We start from the raw sequence: 19,410 nt of genomic DNA on the forward strand, positions 1-19,410 counted from the left end.
CAAACTCCACTCACACACACTCACACACACACATTGATATTCCTCCCCGAACCTCCCGCTATGACACATCAGCCCCGAGTCCGCTTCAATTTGGGTCGACGGTGGCGCTGAGGAGTTGGCTGAGGGGTGTGTGTGTGTGTATGTGGAGATGTGGGGGTCAACCCAATAACAGAAACCGCCCCCCCCAGCCTCCCCCTCTCCCCCCCTCCCCGCTCCCTCCACGTCCCCATAAACGCCTCTCCGCTTCCTGCTTCCAAGTTCGGACAGCGCGCTGTGATTGGCCGCGGCTCCACTGTGGGCTGTTCCCGTGCTCGCTGCCTGGGCGTCGGGCAGACAGACAGTTTGAGCCTGAGCTGCGGCGCACACCGGTGGACGGAGTGAACACGGTACAATAAAGAATTACACCGGGCATGGACTTGTTACCGAGCGGGTCTCCAGTCACCGTGCGGGTCTAGCGTTTCCTCGGAACCCACTTTTGGGTTTTTTACGCACACGTCTCCGCTCCGGCTTTCAAACCCAGCGGAGACGCGTTTCACTCCGGATCCGAGCGGCAGCATGCCCGAGCTGGACTAGTCTGTCTGCCTGCCTTGCCTGCCTTGCCTGTCTGCCCCGCTGGAGCGCAACACACACGGCGCACAGGACGGACGGAGCGCCGGGGGGAATATTTACAATAGAAACTCAATTCCTCCGCAGAGAAGAATAGAGGAGGAGGAGGAGGAGGCGGAGTGAAGAGCGGACTGGAATGAAGCGGACTCGGGATTCCCAGCGTGCTGCGGAGTTGTGACTGATGGATGAACGCGGTCATCTGTAGGCTAAATTCAGCGGCAGGTACCGGCGGCAGCAGCGGGGGGGCTTCGACAAAGACGCGGCGCAGCGACTCCCGACGGCGGCCGCATCGCCAACTGTGCGTCTCTCCACAAACTGTGCGTCCACACACACACGCCGAGTCTTATCTCGGAACAAGTTAGAAAAGGTCGCGAAGGGCCGATTCCCTCTCTGAGCCACAGGTCAACCAGGACACTCGGGGCTGAAGCTGTAAGAGCTGAAAGAGATCGCATCCCCGCCCAGCGAACCCGAACAGAACCGCGTCCCCCTCCTTTGCGTGTGCGGACAGTTCAGTCAAGGACACGGGGACCGGGACAGATTTGTGAATCTCTCGTCCAGAGGGACATGTATGTGCTATCGAGCTCTCATGCGCCCGACTGATCGACCCTGCAGCTCGCACACATAAACGGCCGCACCGTCCCGACGCGCCCGAGTTCTCGGCTCCTGCCCGCACGTCTCCCGGCACCATGGCGGGACTCGGCTGTTGGACTTATTACCTCTGGATCTTTATTTTAATGTGCAGGTCGGCGCTTCTCTCGGCCAAGTCGCTGGAGACGATCATCTGGAACTCACAGAACCCCAAGTAAGTGCTGCGAGTCTCTCCCTCTCTCTCCCTCTGTGTGTGTGTGTGTGTGTGTGTGTTTCATGTCAGAACTCGTAGGCTGTGTGTGTGTCTCTCTGTGTGTGTAGGAAAAGTTGCTTTAGTGGATAATTGTGAAACGTAGGAGAAAAATAATGACACAGTTTGAACCATGAAAGCAATTACGTCGGTTTATTTACAATACAGGCCTGTAATTCACTCACGCCTCCTTCTTCTTCTACGGTTGTTTATTTATTTGACTGATTAACATTTTTCACCCGTGACTATCTGAAGCGTTTATCCGCCTCGATCTTTGTTTCCAAATCGCTGTGTAAATTGCGTAAAGGCACATAAAGACGCATAAAGTGTGTGAAGGAGCTGCGGAGTGAAACAGGGATTCGTGTGCTCGTGTACCTGCGCCGCACAGGGCCGCAACTCCACGAACCACCCAGACACACACGCACACACACATTGGTTTGATTCCTTTTTTTCTTTTCTTTAATTTCCCCTTGTATTTATTTTAAACTGGTGTGTGTATCAGTGTGTGTTTGGAAGCGAGTTTCCGTTTCTGTAATGACGCTGGCGCGGCTCCAGACTCATTTCTCACTATCAGAGACGTGGAGGCTGACGGGAGTGTTTCAGCCAGAACATTTTCCTCTGAAACGTTCACATTTCTCCCTGCAGCTTGAGCCGCCTGGAGCCCAGACTGCTGCGGAGGAGAACAACCAACTATTCTCACACACTTAGACCTGACTCACACATCTGCATAGTGCGGGAATGCAAAGGGAGAATAAAGCCTTAAATACAAAGAAAGTACATTATCTTTCTGCGTGTGTGTGTGTGTGTGTGCGTGTGTGTGTGTGTGTGAGTGTGTGCTGACCTTCATCTAAGCTCAGAGAACAGAGGAGGAACACAGGCCTGTAACTAAAGTACTCAGTCTCTCAGGTGAAGCCATGATTTATCCCCTAAATGTCAAATGTCACAGGAGCTTGTTGTGCACTAAGTCAGTATGAAGATTGGACTGTGCGGGTGTGTGTGTGTGTGTGTGGGGCCCGGGCCTAATGGCGAGTCTACGGCCCATCAGCTTTTATTTGACTGTCGCTGCACAGAGGTAGTGGAACAATGAGCGTCATCAAGACAGAGATATAACACAGACACACACACTCACACATACACACACGGAGCCCCACAGAGTGTGTCAGACAAATGAAAAAGAGAAGAAGACCTTCATTGATTGATGATGTCACCTGAAAGGCATGCGTTAGAAGGTTACAGTCTCTCTCTTTCTGTCTCTCTCGCTCTTTCTCTTTCTGTCTCTCTACCTCTCTCTCTCTTTATTTCATATCAAAGTTCACATAGGCACAGTACACGCACACACACACACACACACACTCCAAAGCGTTCCTGCAGACTAATTATCCCGCTGCTCCGAGCTCCCTGGAATAAAAAAATATAATAAATAAAAAAAACACAAAACACTACACAATTATATCTCGCCCGTGCTCAGGCCTCAGAACAACACACGGCAGAGTAGTGTGTGTGTGTGTTTGTGTGAAATGTATCAGTCAGCAGCTGCGTTTGATAGGCAATAAAGAAGAACCAGGCGTGTAGCAATCATCATCTTTCTTCACAGCTTGTTCTTTAAGCTCTTTCTCTCCGTCTCGGCCTATATTGCCCCATAGTGATAACAAAGACTTAGAGAGAGAGAGAGAGGAGGAAGGAGGGGGGGGCGAGCGAGGCCTATAGAAGTGTACAGTACACTATCTGGTGACTTTATCGAGATTTACGATGTCTTAGTTCCTGTTCCCACTTTGGGGAGCTCCACTGCCTCGGCTAATAAATTAATCTGGCCTCTCTGCTTGCACACTGTTACACACACACACACACACACACACACACACACACACACACACACACACACACACACACACACACACACACACACACACACACACACACACACAGAGAATTCAACAATACCAACACCTCCCTATAGGCTGTGAGTTATGAGACAAACTATAGGGAAGCAGCAGGTTTGGGCCACTGCGGTGTGTGTTGTTTCTTTATTTGAGCCTCTGTGTGTGTGTGTTTGTGTGTGTATATATATAACTCCCTCTGTGCATTCCACTTGTTATGGATTTCCACGTGAGTAGGATGCTCTCCCTGCAGCTCCTCCATTATCAATAACTGGGGTTTGCTTAATTGATTTGCTCCCAGCGTGTTGCAGCAGGCGACATACATCATCAGAGCCCAGCGTCTGCAGGCAGAGGAAACATCCCAGAGTTTAGCTTTGCTACAGCAGAGAGGCTGTGTGTGTGTGTGTGTGTGTGTGTGTGTGTGTGTGTGTGTGTGTGTGCTTCATTTTTAATTCGAGACAGGATGAGTGAAGTGTGTGTGTGCATGTGCGTGTGTGTCTTGGGAGAAGGAGCCTGGATGTGTCAGACACAGGAGAAGAAGAAGAAGAAGAGTCTAACATTTGATCACAGCAAATCGGATTAGCTCTCATTTATCTGAGTGGGATTATGCTGCAAAATGTCACTTTGTTATGACTGATCACGTCCCATCAGTTTGGCTGGAGCTAGCACGGCAATGTACACACGCACGCACACACACAGACACTCACACTTACACACAGACACTCACACACACACACACACACACACACACAGAGTGAGCTCAGGAATGCTGCAGTGATGCCAATTTAATGCTAATCTGACAGCGTTCCTGTCTGTCCTGTGCGGCTCGGCGGCTCATCTTTACCTCCTGACCTGCAGCCACCACAGGCTGTTTGCAGCAGCGCAGGAGACAAACAAGATGGTGAAGTCGGGAAACACACTGACACACACTCACTCAGGCACATACACACACACCTCCGGAAAACACACAGCGAGGAAAGAGCCACGGGCTGGCAGAGAGTCGGCTGCACTGATTTTGAACTCCTTGATGTTGTGCGAGGCTTGGAAACGGTTAGCGGACATGTTTTGGCCCTCGCGTCTCACAAAAGGACAGAAAAACAACGAGCGGCGAGTCGTTTGTGTCCATCTGCTGCGGCGGCGGCGGCGGCTCTTGGGTTTCCTGCTCGTCTTGTGTTGCTCGTTCACCTCGGCTGCCTGGCCGACATGTTAATGGTTGACGGGTCGATTTATAACACGGCGGGTTTAAAAGTTCACCAGGTTTCTCTGATCTGAGTTTGATTACAGCTCAACACACAAAGCACACATTTAGATTTTATTCCCAGTTGTAATTTCATTATTTTGAGATGAGGTTTCCACAGAAACACATTAATTTATTTGTCCTCTTGGCTTCCTGGCAGCCTAAATGCCCACAAAGCCTCATTACAGCTAAACTTGTGTTTTCATAATTTCCTTTTTCATCATTGAGTAATTATTTTCCTCCGACAGGCAGATGTGCTACAGTTTGATCCCTGACACCTGAAAATTGATTACCTTGCATGTAGAGACGGCTCCCTTCTCTCTCCCCCCCCCCCCCCCCCCCCCTCGGCCCCCCCCTGGGTGTTGCAGCATTTCCGAGCTCGCAGCAGCAGCAGCTCTCTCTTGTAATGTATATGTGGAAGAAAAAGCAAAAACAAACAAACTCGCAACCGCCACAACCTGTTGAACCAGAGAGCCAGATTAGAGAGCCGAGGACCCAGCAGACCAGGAACAGGGACTCAAACCCACGACTGCTGCTGCTGCTGCTACTGCTTGCTACAGAGCCGCCAACTGCTGAGAGGGTCAGAGGCCTGTTTTTGTTTCTTCCCCGCTGCTCTGCACCCCCGGCCCCCCCAGTCCCCCCCCCCAACTCCACTCCTGCTATATGCACCTCACCGCCCCCCCCTCTTTAGACTCTGATCGTGTTTCCCTCTGATAGAGATCTCATTACACATGGAGAGAGAGAGGGAGAGAGAGGGAGAGAGGGAGAGAGAGAGAGAGACTCAGAGAGACTCGGAGCAACTGGCCCTGTGTGCAGTTGAAGGCGGTGTGTGTCTCTCTATGAGGACAGCTGCCATTTCTGCTTTTATGTGCCTGTGTGTGTGTGTGTCTGTGTGTGTGTGTGTGTGTGTGTGTGTGTGAGTGTTGTTTCAGCGGTGTGTGTGAGAGAGGACAGATTCTTGCTCTCTGGTTATCTGCGAGGCACCTGGGCTCAGGAGGGGTCGCAGCAGGGGGGGAAACGCCGTTCTTCCATCGTGACTTCCTGCTCCAGATGGGCGCAGCGTTCCTTTTATACCCTCAGATTCAAACAGGCAACAACGCGAGGAGGAGCCCCCCGGTTTGTTTCTCAGCCCTGCTTGCAACAGTTCTCTGGCATTTGTTCCCATTTGCATGAGGCGCAGCAGCAGAGGCTCATGACTCACAGCACTGTTTGGCTTCATTCAAGGCGAATCTAAGCAGCGGATTTACACTCGGGACGCCCGGGCCCATGCATTGAATTACCTGCTAGAACAGAGGAGCGATAGTGCTGCGGGTCGCGAGCTCAGAGGCTCCAGGTAGCGGGAGGAATCTGGACGCGTCGGGGATCAGTCAGGCGTCCCGGCGTCTCACTGGTTAACCACAGACATGTAGCAAATAGGCTTTGATGTTGTGTTTAGTTATTGATAGATTGCTCCTTGTTAGACTGCTGTGAGGGCAAAACCACAACATGTGACACCTTCAGGCTCCCAGGGCGACGAGAGCAGCGGGGCCAGGACCAGGAAACGCTGTCAGGAAATGTTAAGAAATGATGCAACTCTGCTCCCGTTCTTACAATTAAAGAGTGGAGTGTCACGCCTGAGTGTGAGCGTCAGTCTGGGCTCTCAGGCGGAGACACGGACGCTTCGCCCGGCAGAAAGGAGAGGAAAGGAAAATGTTTGGAGGTAAAATATGACGGCAGACTTTGATGCGGCGATCGGATCCAGACTGGAGCGTGAAGGTGTTCCTGCTTTCATCACTGACCTCATTACACACACACTCACAAAGCTGCAGAAACAGAAGTGTGTGTGTGTGTGTGTGTGTGTGTAAATGAGGAAACACACATAAAGGACTGCGCCGTATAAACGCTCACCTTGTGTTTGAGGCCATTAGTGAGTTGGAAACAAAATGGCTGCAGTTCTGTTGCTTTATCTCATTAAGCTCGTATACAGGAGGCGTATAGGAGGAAACAGGAAGTGTGAAATAGACGCCTGGTGCGTTGACGCGGCGATGTTTGGGCTCCTGCGTCTCTTTACTCAACGTTCCCTCAAGCTTATTTAAACAAAGCTCTTAACGCTTTGCGAAGAATTTTTTTCCCTCTGGGGTCAAAGTTCAGCTGCATTCTTAGGAGTGTTTCTGACAAGGTCTTAACACACGCACACGCACACACACACGCACACACACACACTGATCCTCGTCGACTTTCAACAGGTTGGCAGCAATATATTTATTCACGATTCTAATTGCCGAAGCCCGAGGCGAGTATGAACGGGACAAGTATGAACTTGTGCAAGTGAATGAGTGCTTGAGAGTGTGTGTGTGTGTGTGCGTGTGTGTGTGCTGGGGAGCCATTGTTCTTTGTGCAGCCACAGTGGAGCACTAAGGAAGTGTTAGGAGTGTGCCAGTGTGGCCCTGTGAAAGTGTGGAGGGCCGAGCAGAGGAAGAGTGTGGAGTGGCTGCACAGTGGCGTCCTTACAGGCAGTTAGCGTCTCGCCTTCATTAGACGGAGGCCCGGCTGGCAGCGAGCAGGAAGTTCCCATCAACACGAGCGCTGCCAAGCAAAGAGGCACAGGCGAAGCGTCCCACAAGACGGCTACGCGTCGCCTTTCGCTTTTAGCTGAATCCGGAGAAAATGCAGGAATGCGGGGTTACAGGAAGTGGAAAAAAGAGTTGAATAGGCAAAGTCTGCCTTTTGTTTGCCATCTTAGTTCTTTTACATTAGCACAGTCGAAAATAAGGGGATTAAACGGGAGAGGAAAGGAAGCTAATGTGGAGCGTTGAAACCCGGCCCTGGGCTCAACCGCACATCCTTTCAGTCCAGCGTGGAGCTCCCAGATTACTTCCATGTGTCAGTGCGAGAGGGGCGAGAGAGGGAGAGGGGAGAGAGAGAGGGAGAGGAGAAGAAAGCAGGGCGACAAGGGGGAGAAGAGCCGAGCCGTTTGAAAAGCCGGCCGAGTCGGACCGGTGGAGATCAGCGGCGGTGTTGGACGGTGGAACGGATCGGCGTGACAGCCGTCTCTAAAACCATTACCCTCGCCGCTCCCAGTCCAGAGCGCCTGACCTCATCGCCTCGGCTCGTTCTCATAGAGCCCCTCTGTGCCGGGGGGGGGTGGGGGGGGCCCGGGCTCGTCGGGCTCCCCGGCCCGGCCCGGCTGCGTGCGGTTCGGTCCGGGCTTTGAACAGCCAGCTGCACTATAAGTTCTTTAAGAGCGGCTGAGTTTGTGACCGGCGTGCAGGCGGCGAAGGATCAGTTTCCCCCAGTTCGAGGCGCTTCAGTGACTTTACAGGGCCGGGGCGTTAAGGGGAAAATTTAAGGGAATATTAACAAATTATAGACACGACAAAAAACCCTTAAATGTTTTTTTAGTTTGTGATTTAAATTATGAGGCTGAATTAAATATCTTATTTATTTAAAAGGAAACTAGAAAAACTTTTAGACAACAACAATCAGGTGGGAAGTAATTTAGTGCACTTACTTAATAAATATTGTACTTTTTAAAAATATATTTGTGTGGTTCCTGAGCTTTATTCCTCATATTTCTTTCCTTCCCTCTGCTCTCTGAGGGAATCGTTGTCGTCTCTACTTGTTGCTGCAGAATTTAATATTCAACCTGTTGCAAACTTATATAAAATTCATGAAATATTTCCAGCTAAAAACTTTCGTGTCTGCGGTGCATTTTAGGTTTCACGTCAAGCTTTAAAAAAAAAAAAAAAAAAAAAAAGAGCCTGAAAGCAGAAAATCCTTTTCCCTGAAACGGAGCTTCAGCTTTCTCACGTTTCAGTTTCAAAGTTAAAACTCTACATTTCCAAAAGTGGACATCATTAATATTTAATCCCAAACTCTCCACAGCTCACTTGTATACGGTTGCTGCTATCTCGTCTGGGCATTTCTGCAGATTTCCATTATTGATGCATTAACTTTTAACACGCATCTAAAATTTAACACTCTGGCTTTTACTTTTGACATTTCAGCACTTTTTTTTACTCCGGTGGAATTTTTATTACAGCACTTTTGCGTGTAATGATGTATTTTCCTCCTAATACGTTTTTTTCTAAAGTAAAGGAATACTTCTGTACTTTACCACTGGAGATAATAACAATAACACTTTGTTGGAACTAAATCCCAGCGAGGAAAAACAAATACATTCTGTCTCCAAAGTGCCTTTTATTGAACACAGATACTCTTTCATTTCCCTCCTCTTCCTCCTCCTCCTCTTCGTCCTCGTCCTCCTCTACCAGGGCCGGGCCTGGACGCAGCCCGACGCGGCCTGAACGTATCATTAATGATCATCATGGATCCCTTTGTTCAGTGTTATGAGTCCACTAATGGAGCGGCGCTGTAATTGAATGGAGTGCTAGCATAATAGAATGATAGAATGATGAAGTAATGGAACAGTGTGGCAGCAGAACCCTTTTTCCCAAGGGAGACCCCCTGTAAGTGTGTCACCGTGGCAGATGGGTGGGCTGCTAACCCCCCTCAGCCCCCCCCCCTCCCCCCCACGTTAATTATAAAGCATCATAATCCATCTATAGCATACAGAGGCAGGACATGGAGACTATTAGGCAGCATGGAAATGGCTCCCTGCGTAATCCTCAGGACTTTACCACTATTAGGCCATGAAGCAAAACCACTCCATTCTCTAGTAATCTAGTGTGAGCAGAGTGTGTGCGTGTATGTATGTGTGAGTGTGTGTGTGTGTGTGTGTGTGTGTGTGTGTGTGTGTGTGTGTGTGTGTGTGTGTGTGTGTGTCACCAGCGTTCAGATGTGACTGGAAGTTTGATTTATCTCAGATTTTTTTTGTTGTTCATCGTTTTTCCCACCATGCCCAGAGGCCAGACAGACAGCCCCAAAAAGCAGTTATGTGTGTGTGTGTGTTTGCATATATGTGTGTGTGTGTGTGTGTATGCGTGACGCCTCCGTTAACCCATTCTGCCAAGTCCTCCTCTGCCCGGCCCTTTTCTCTAAGCAAACTCCCAGCGTGGTCCCGGTCCCCCCTTGTGCTTGTGTGAGAGGAGTGGGAGAGAAAAGACCCTGAGGGACCCCCGCTGCTCCTCCCAGCCCGGCCCCGGCCCTCCGCCCGCACGGGGCCGGGCCTGGGATCTGCTGAGCGGCCGGGGCTCAGTGTGGCAGCTGTGACTGACGCTTCAATCGCCTCTCCCCGGGACGCCCAGCGCAACCCTGCATTCCCTTTCACACCTCGGAAACGGGGGGAAAAAGACAATTACACACATATTCAGCGACTCCCCCTCTCCCTCCCTCCCTCCCTCTCTCCCCCCCCTCCCTCTCTCTCTCTCGATGTATAGCCGTGTACCACTACAGAATATTCCCTCCAGTCTGCCCCTGGTTCTAAACTACTTGTTGCCCGTCTCCCTCTGTTATGATTTCTCCAGTCGCCCCTCAAAGTAAACAAGTCGGACATTTTCTCTGCCTTTCTGCTGATATTTACAAAATGGAAGTAATGGAAAAGTATTTGAGCCTTAAAGTGGAGTTAATGCTATCATGTACGGCTCCTCAGTAAATCGAGTTTGTCTCTGGGCTGTTAGACCTGCGACTCGTAAGCCAGCGGGATTTAAGTCCCTTAATTGAATTATTTTGATTGCCGACTTGATTGATGGAGTCGGATGCCGGAGCGTTTTCCATGAGTTTTTGTCCCGGCTAATTCTTCTTCCAATAGAGCCGCGACCAGACAGATACAATAGGAACCTGCAATCAATCACCGCTCGCAACTGCACCCCAGAAATGTGCCATCAGGTCCCGAGTCCCACAAGCCGACCGGGCCACGCAAAACCAACAATGACATCAGATAGCAGAGCACTCTAAAGTCTAATCTTCCCATAATGCCACGCTAAACCCCGCAGAGACCCTCGGCGGGGAGAAAAGCCGTTTTTTTTTCATGCCCTGACGCTCCTCCTCCTCCTCCTCCTCCCATGGCCCCTGGCTCCATATGTGTGTGTGTGTGTGTGTGTGAACGTGTGTGTGTGTCCATGCATGTTGGGAAGAGAAAAGGAATTTTAGAGTGAATGGAGATGTCACTGTCAGACTCTGGCCTCCACATGAACGGGGGCGGGGGGGGGGGATTCACTCCAGAATGGCCATATTGGCAGCTCATGTGTGTGTGTGTATGTCTGTGTGTGTGTGTGTCTCCTCCATCCCCTCCGCGGGCGACTTCTTGCGGCAGTGATTGCAGCGCTGCAGGACGCAGGTCTATATTTCATCCCATTCATATGAGGGCCGGCCGTTTCATCTGGCGCACACACACACACACACATACACACACACACATGTTTCCCATTAGGTGTGTGTTTATTCTCCCCCGTGATGTGCGCGGCCATGGAAGCCTCTCATCTCTCTGATATTGGAAATAGCAGTGAAGGTCTGCTAAAGCAAACACAATATCCCTGAACCCTCTCCGGCTGCTTTATGAGCTATGCAGAGGAAAAGGCCGGAGCGTCGCCTCTGCCCGTCGCCCCCGTTTCATAACTAATCATCTGAAGCTCGCTGGCACGGCGTTACGTTTGGAGATGTGTGGTGTTAATTCGCGAGGCGGCTGAGTGTGTTTGCTTGTCTGAGTCGTGAGTGAAGTGGGAGAGGAAGTTTGCTGAGAGCGGAAAAATAAAAGGAGAGAAGTTTGGGCCCCAAAAGCAAATCGATTTCCAGGCCTCAACGTCGTCTCAGAGCCGCTCGCTTCTATTTAAGATTTCCAGAAGCGACGTTTATCTTTTATTGCGGCGAGCGCGACTTCTATCTTTGCTTGAAACCACATTCTCTCCCCGAGCCGGATCACTGGACCAACAGACTCCAACGCCAACGAGCTCCCGACCGGCGGTGCTGACCTAGTTAGGGAGTCGTTTCCCTTCCAGAAAAAAAAAACCAACAAAATCATAAAAACGTATTAAACTGTGAGTAAATGCGTCTTTAAGCTGGTGTAATATTATATTCCTCACTGAGAGACGGAGCGGCTAATCCTAACGCCTCTTTCTCTCCCACATCCAGCTGTCTCATCTTCCATTTTCCCGGCTCTGTAAAAGTTTGACTCCTTATAATTCATTCTTCTCATTTCTCCGGCTCAGTCTCCCTCTGTGAGACATGACAGCCGAGTCGTTCACCACATCACTCCTCTCTTCTGCGCTCCCGTCTCGCACATGAAAGCCTTCCTCCGCCGACTAAACCCTTCGTCCTCTCCTCCTCTCTTCTCCTCCTCTCCCAGCGCCGCGCCCGGCCCGTGTTTCTGCTTTTAGCCGCTTCACTTTGCTGTGTTTTCCCTGATTTATTTATACGTTTCTGATTGTGGCACCACGTGCATGTCAGGAATCCCGACAGTCGCAACCTAGCAAATGTGCATAATGCAGGGTGAGTCAAATTCCTGCTTGAAATACCCATGAATGCATGAATATATTTATTGTTGCGAAGCCCGGCCACGTCTTGGAGGAACCGGAGTCTCATTTCCTGCCGCGGCCGTGCTCTGCTCAGCTCCTCTCTGCTCTGCTCTGCTCTGGAATGGAGTGGCGTGAACCTTGGAGGCGCCCCACATGCGGCCAACAAACAGATCCGGCTGGTGCACGTCTCGCACAATGGAGGGGGGGGGGGGCGGCGGTGGGGGGGGGTGGGGGAAAGGGAAGGGAAATGATTTGCCTCCTATTTGAGGGAGTGGAGGCCTGGGCTTCAAAGCGCCGCGCCTGGCTGAGGCTTTAACTGGCCTTCTCTCTGCATTAGCCCTGCGTCCTGTGACGAGCCCTTTGAAGGGTTTTGCAGGCAGATCTGGCAGGGGAACGGCGGCGGCGGCGGCGGCGATCGTTGCAGAGACGCGACGCTCGGTTTGTTCAAGCTGGTGTTGTCGTACGCGCTTGCTCCTCTCAGTAGGCTGGACTAATTCGTGCCAACGCCGAGAGCTCGCAATGTGACGAGGGGAACAGCTGCCGTGTCACGTTTGGGATGTGCGCGCAGGCATCCATCATGGCGGAAGGTGGAGCGGCCGTGCACGCGCGAGCCGGAGGAGTCAGCTGCGGCGGGCGGGCGGGCGGGCGGGCGGGCGGGCGAGCTCGTGCAGATTAGGGCTCCGAGTGTGTGTTACAGATGGCGGTAATAATGATCAGATAGCGCCGGTAATGGAGACGGCCCCTTCAGTAATGGCTTCCTAAAACAACACATGGAGCGTCTTTACGAGGCCACAATCCAGCCGCTTATCACAGAGCAGAGTGTGCGAATGAGAATGGCATCATGTCAAACAAGCTATTTATTAGCGGGCACATCACTCACTAACCCTCACACACACACACAAACACACACACACACACACAAACACACGCACGCACATTTCATTTTAACAGCGACAGCCTGCGTCTCGCCCGCTCGCCTGCTTGTTAAAGGCAAAGCGTTATCAGAGGAGACGCAGGCTACACCCGCCGCCGCAGCAGCGCTCAGGCCCCTCCTCCCCTTTTACATTCACTGTTAATGAGCCTAATGATGTGTGTCTGAGATTGCATCAGTCAATATGGCGTTCAATATGGGCTTTAGAATTCCACTGACAACTTAAGCATGTCCGCCTGGATAGCATCTCCCCGTCTATGGGAGGAGAGAGAGAGAGACTCATTTGTCTTGGATCACACGGGACACGTGTAACTGTCTTTTACGATCATGAGCTGAGATTGGAAGCAGAGAATAGACGTGTCACTCATACGCTGTGATAAGGACAGTTAAGACGCACCAGGCAGCTGCGTGTTAAAGCGCCCCGGCCCATGTCTGTGCACGTGTTCACCGCAGGTCTGTGTGTGTGTTTGGTATGAACGTTTGCTTTTGTTTTCACGGCACGAGTAGTTTCACTTCGCTCTCTGTTTTTAGTGGAGGAATGGAGAAGTTCTTATTTCTAATGAGGCCAGAATGTGTTTAGGGTTTTAGACTGCAGAGACGTGTAACTGTGTGTGTGTGTGTGTGTGTGAGCAGCTGGACTCACTGGACTCAGTAGTTTGAGCCTCAGGGAAATTTCTAGCATATTTATATTTATTTGAGACTTTTCTCATTTTGATATTTTTTCCAAATTTTTTGTAAATTAATTTTTTTTTGTGTTTTTTTTTTTTAATTTAAATGTAGTTTTCCCCTGATATATTTCTTTATCCCTCCATGTTTCCTCTCCCACTCCGGCCCGTTGTGTCGTCTCAGGGAACAAAGCGGCCGCTCCTCCTTTGAGCTCCTTTGACGCTGATAAAACCTGTTTCTTTTATAAACCGCAGCATTTGATTGATCCGTCCTGTGGTCTTGATCCCTGGGCTCGGCTGATTAAACCCATCCATCAGCCGCTCTTATCAGCGGCCCAACAGATCGACTGCAGGACACTGAACTAACACCCCTGCATTGTTGTTACACAGAAAAAGCCAAAGGCTAAGGACAGCAGGGCCAGGTCCCATGAATAACGCTCAGAAAAGTCTGCTATTTTAAAGAAATGCTGTGGTTTTAAGATAACTATCGCTTGCTATTGTGAAGAGCCTGCACACACACACACACACACACACACAGACACAGACACACACACACACACACTGGACTAACCTCTCAATGAGGTCGAACACTGGAATTGCAGATCGTGACAAGAGTGTTTCCCCTCTAGAGGGAAATCAGAAAGTAATGTTTCCTGTCCGCACAGTGTCGACTCCCCACGAGCGATGTGACCCTGCGACAGGTCACCGCTCTCACACACACACACACACACGCACACACACACATCAGCCAGATAATGACATATCTCTCACTGACAGGCTGTCACTCACATCAACGAGCCTGTACACGAGCGCACGCACGCACACACACACGCACACTCTCACACTCTCTCACACACTCGCACAGACCTGCGCTCACACACTGGGAAAGGAGGGCAGATGAGAGCCGTCGCCGTTATGAATCATGGGGATGATTTGCAAGTCAAACAGCCAGTTTCATAAGAGGCGGCGGTTATTTTCTCAGATAAATTTGAGTTTCTCATCTCCGGCTTGACTGGCAAAGCAAATACATCAAGGCTACTAAAACATGGATGATTGCACGTCACTTTGCTCTTATTTATCTGAGAGCATCTATTACCATCATGTTGTCAATGAAAACAGAGCAGACACACACACACACGCACACACACACTGAGACCACTGTGAGATAAGATGGAAACATAAACCTTACTTTATCTTAAACTCTTAGATTGCTTTAGTTTATGACCCTTAACATCCCGAGCAGGAATGATCCCGTTTTCAGTGTAAACAGACACAGAGTTATGACAGAGTGCTGATATACGGGTGTGTGTGTGTCTGTGTGTGACTGTAGATCAGATAGAGACGCCGGCTGCCAACCTGCCGCCTTATCTGCAAATAATCAGGCTGAAGTTTACAGAGTGAAGATGGTAACTTTGAGTCGGGTCCTGTTGAGACACGCCGTGCAGAAGCAGGTGTGGAGCCGCGAGGGCCGCTGACTGGCTGTGAGTGGCGTGTGGGGGAGGGGAGGAGAGGGGGGAGGAGGGGCGGGGGAGTGAAGTTGTCTGCGTTGCACATTCATTAACCTGGTATCTGGCTAAGCTCTGGGCTAATTCATTTAGTCCTCCCAGCACTCCTGTGTATTAATATCCTCTCTGTACTTTGGCTCGTGGGACACGGCGGCGGCGGCGGCGGTGGCGGCGTAGCCATGGCGATGATGGCGTGTCATTATTTTGCAGCGGGATGAGTGATATCCCAGAGGGCCGTGCTGGGCTGTCCAGGCCGGTGGAGTGGGACTGATTAGAATTGCAAATGGCCGCCAAGTGTTGTGTTTATTGTGTGTCTCAATATTGGAGACAATCAGGCGAATCAAAGCCCTCAGCTGGAGAGACGGACGGAGGCGCGGTGGGCCTCTCTGCTTGGCACCGTGTCCTTGGTGCTCGCCCAGCGCCTCCCCCCCCCCCCCCCCCTCTCTCTCTCTCTCTCTCCCTCCCCTGTCCTCTCTCTCTCTCTCTCTCTCTCTGTCCTCTCTCTCTCTCTCTCTCTCTCTCTCTCTCTCTCTCTCTCTCTCTCTCTCTCTCTCTCCTCCTCTCTCTCCTCTCTTCCTCTCTCTCGGTCGACTCTGTCGTGCGTGCAGGTCCTCAAGTACGTGGACACAGCTGGAGCGAGAGAGTGAGCGAGCGAGCGAGCGAGAGAGTGAGCGAGCGAGCGAGAGAGACGGGGCCACTAAATCTCGAGCACTCAATCATGTGTAGTGTGTCGGGCCTCTCGCACAGCTGAGAAATATTAAACACGCTTTATGATAATGAAAGTGCCGGCGACGTGCATAAATATCTCAGGCAAAGTGCTGAAGGATTAAAATGTCTTGTACGTTTGCTCGTAACAGAAATCTGTCATTGATTTCACAGCTTCTGCAATCGTTAGAGGCAGAACGATCAGCGTTTCATCAGCTTCACCTCGCAGGCCCGTCGTCTCCGATGAGCCGCGGCGAGCGGCGGCCCCCGTAAAGACGCCGCCGGAGCGTTCGCGCCGTCTGCCCGCTTCCCGTCGTGGCCGCCCACCTTAAATGGGATGGAACCGGTTGGCACGGCGCCCCCGGCAGGGTGACAGACTGCGGCGCAAAGTGGCCCAAACACCCATTTCCACCCACAAATCACCGGGGGGGGATTGTTCTTCCTCAGCCCGGCGGCCATTACGGCGTTATTGACTCGGTGTTTGTACGGGGGAACGCAGCAGATCCATCTGAGAGCCGATAGTGAGAGACGGGACGCTCGTGGTTTAGCTCAGTCTGTAATTCACTTTGTCAGTCGCTCACACAGGCCCATCTTCTCCTGTTTCGCTACTGTTGGCTTTTAAAGAATGTGTGTGTGTGTGTGTGTGTGTGTGTGTATGGACCTGCAAGAATGTGTGCGTGTGTGCGTGTTTGCTCTTGTGTGCATACAGCGTGTCCCTGTGCGAACACGGGATAATACCCGAGGTCATACATGTTCCCCATATAGCAGCGCATGACCGGTCGCAGCAGGCATGTGTGAGTGTGTGTGTGTGTGTGGGCCCCCAGGTGCAGGCAGGCACGGAGAGACAGGTAACAGCCCCCCTGCTTTATGGCACCGCACTGCTCCGGAGCGCTGCGGGCTAAAGGAAGAAGCTGTGAGAAGAGAAATGTGTTGTTCCTGGATGTAAATCCCTTTGATACGCTGTAAGTGTTTCTGACTCGGCCTGAGAAGAGGAGAACAGCAGCCGTCACACGACTCTAACGTGTCTGAGGACGCCCAACACGGGAGAGGAGGCAGCTAGAGGCCTGTTCAGGCAGCCGTGTGTGTGTGTGTGTGTGTGTGTGTGTGGACGAGCTCAACCACGCAGCGGAGACAGAGAGAGAGAGGCGCTGTGTGCAAGTGAACAAAGAGAGTGAAAGATCGCCGACGTGGCTGTTTGCAATTGTGTGTGTGTGTGTCTGTGTGTGTCTGTGTGTGTGTCTGTGAAGCGGAGCGGAGAGTTCATGAGGTGACATCTCGTCAGCTGTTTGACTTTCCCAGTTTCCCAGGGAAGCAGTTTAGGAACAATGTGAAAGGAAAAAAAAGCAACAATCGGAACGCCGCAAACTCCCCCAAAAAAACCCCCTGACTTATCGCCACGGCAGCGACAGTAGACAGAGTGTGTGAGCGGCGGCGGCGACGGTGGCGGTGGCGGCCTGCTGGATGCAGATCCGTCTCACCTGCCGGACTTCTCCGCTCATCCATCTTCCATCTTCCTCGGCGCTCCACAATAGCAGGAATACATTAACGAGGAGGCGTCAGGAGCGAGCGGCGACGGCAGATAAATATTGTCGGAGTACTTTTCCCCCCTCGCTCTCGATTGTCTTCCGCTCTGACAGATGAACAATGGAAGCGTTTCGAACTTTGCCGCCTGCTATCTCTTAACGCCGCGGTTCAGCGTCGTGCTGTCACAGGCGGATGTGCCAGCGCCGCCGAAGATTGATTGACGCCATTCCCACAACGCCGCCTCCTCCTCTCCTTTGTTCTCCCAGTTCGGCCTCTGGTTTTCCCCCTGTGGCGCTCCGGTTACCCTAGCCGTGCTGCATTAACACCTGTTGAGGCCTCGCGGGGGTCGTAAAGTATCGATCCGGCCTCGTCTTCTGTCATAAAAACAGAGAAAGGGCAATAAAATTCCATATGGGAAGCGGCGTGTTCCGTGTTAGCTGACAGGCTGGAGTCTGTCCGGTGGCTCGGCGCCTCCACAGCAGATGCTGCACTTAAACGTCCCCGGAAGGGCGGTGGCGGTGGCGGTGGCGGCAGGAAGAGAGTCAACATCCAGAGCAGCAGGATCAATATCATATCATATTATTATTGTTAAGCAAATCCAATTAGTAATGGGTGCCGGGCCGGTTTGGGAGTTTGTCTCCAGGCTGATTTGATTCCCAGATGTGACGCTGCCAAAATACAGCTGACGTGTGTGTGTGTGTGTGTGTGTGTGTGTGTGTGTGTGAGAGAGAGCGAAACCCAGCACGGGTGTGTCCGTGTGAAGAAGAGGACAGAAAGAGCTGAGTAAAGTTTAGCAGCGGAGCTTTTATCTTCACGCCGGTTTGCTTTTGTCTCATTATGAAGTCTGCAGACGAGTCGCCGGAGTAAATTTAGCTTTGCTGAGATTGGAGGCAATTGTTAAAAATTCAATTTAACTACGACCTCCGCCGCCAACACAATTTGAATAACTACTGCATAATCTGTGTGTGTGTGTGTGTGTGTGTGGAGCAGGAACATTAAAGGCTGTGGTTGAAGCTCGTCTGATGGGGTTGCAGATATGGAGCAGAAAATGGCCGCTGGTTAACAAAGCGGGCGTCTGCGTGGGTTTGATAATGGTTCTGATTCCTTTCCTCTCTCCCGTTTCTTCTTCGCTCCCCAAGCGGGACGTGAAATCCAACCCGCCGAGTGTGAGAGGCGCTATTGTTCATCCGGGAGGTTCCGCCGCCGTCCTCCTCCCCTGCGCTCTGCTCGCCACTGATTACAACCCTCGCTCGCCCACCGCTCCAGCTCTACGCTCCTCTTCCTCAGGGGAATCCTCCACAGGACCGTCCAGCTCGCACACACACACACACACACACACTCTCACACCCACCCACCCACCAACGCTGGCACATTCAGGGTGTCTGGCACAAACGCACACACACACACACACCTAGCGAGCGTGGACACACATATATGAGCGCGGCCACACTCACACTCGCACACACACACACTCACAGATACAGAGGGTTCTAGCCAGGCGGGTTTGGCAGCGAGCGTAGACGGGGCCTGTGGAGAGATCTTTACGGAGCATGCAGAGCCCATCTGTGGCTGCTCCCCAGTGATGGGAGGCAGCTGGCTGAGTGTGTGTGTGTGTGTGTGTGTGTGAGAGAGTGTGTGTGTGTGTATATACTGCGCATCCGTATGTGTGTTGTACTTTGGGGAAAAAGCTGTGGGAGGAAGACGGAGGATCGTGTGTGTGTTTGGGTCAGCGAGCAGCCCCAGAATGAAGCTGGACCCGAGCTGAGGCTTGACCCACACTCTGACCTCCTCCTCTCCTCCTCCTCCTCTTCTTCCTCTAGTCCTCCAGCTGGAGGAGCTCACTCTGCGGCGCTGTAGGATGAATAAGTGGAGGCTCACAGAGCAGCAGTCTGGTTCTTCTCTCCCTGTCAGAGATACGTCGCGTGACGCTCCATCACGGCAGCGCAGCACCTCCGCTCGCTCCAACGGGGCCGAGACAGGGAGCAAGAGGAGGCCGCGAAGAAGAAACAGATTATGCCCGGGTCCTGCCCCCCCCCCCCCCTCCCCTCCCTGATGACTCCTGACACTCGTCTCACTCAACAGGCCTCTTTAGTGCCTTCGTCTGGTAACAACGTCCACTTCTGTCCTCCTC

At 51.8% G+C, this 19,410-nt stretch overlaps 1 protein-coding gene across 1 annotated transcript in view; it reads left to right on the forward strand.

Moving 5' to 3' along the window:
- Positions 1-346: 346 nt before the first annotated feature.
- The window catches only part of efnb1 (ephrin-B1), a 56,526-nt gene continuing 37,462 nt past the window's right edge, over positions 347-19,410 (forward strand). Inside the window, exon 1 of the mRNA XM_076143438.1 lies at positions 347-1,408. Within this exon, the coding sequence (XP_075999553.1) occupies positions 1,293-1,408 (116 nt within the window). The 5' untranslated portion in view covers positions 347-1,292. The remainder of the gene's footprint in view (positions 1,409-19,410) is intronic.

Source organism: Genypterus blacodes, unplaced genomic scaffold (assembly GCF_046128005.1).
Source record: "Genypterus blacodes isolate CSIRO-AG114 ecotype Tasmania unplaced genomic scaffold, CSIRO-AGI_Gbla_v1 ptg000024l_1, whole genome shotgun sequence".
NCBI lineage: Eukaryota > Metazoa > Chordata > Actinopteri > Ophidiiformes > Ophidiidae > Genypterus > Genypterus blacodes.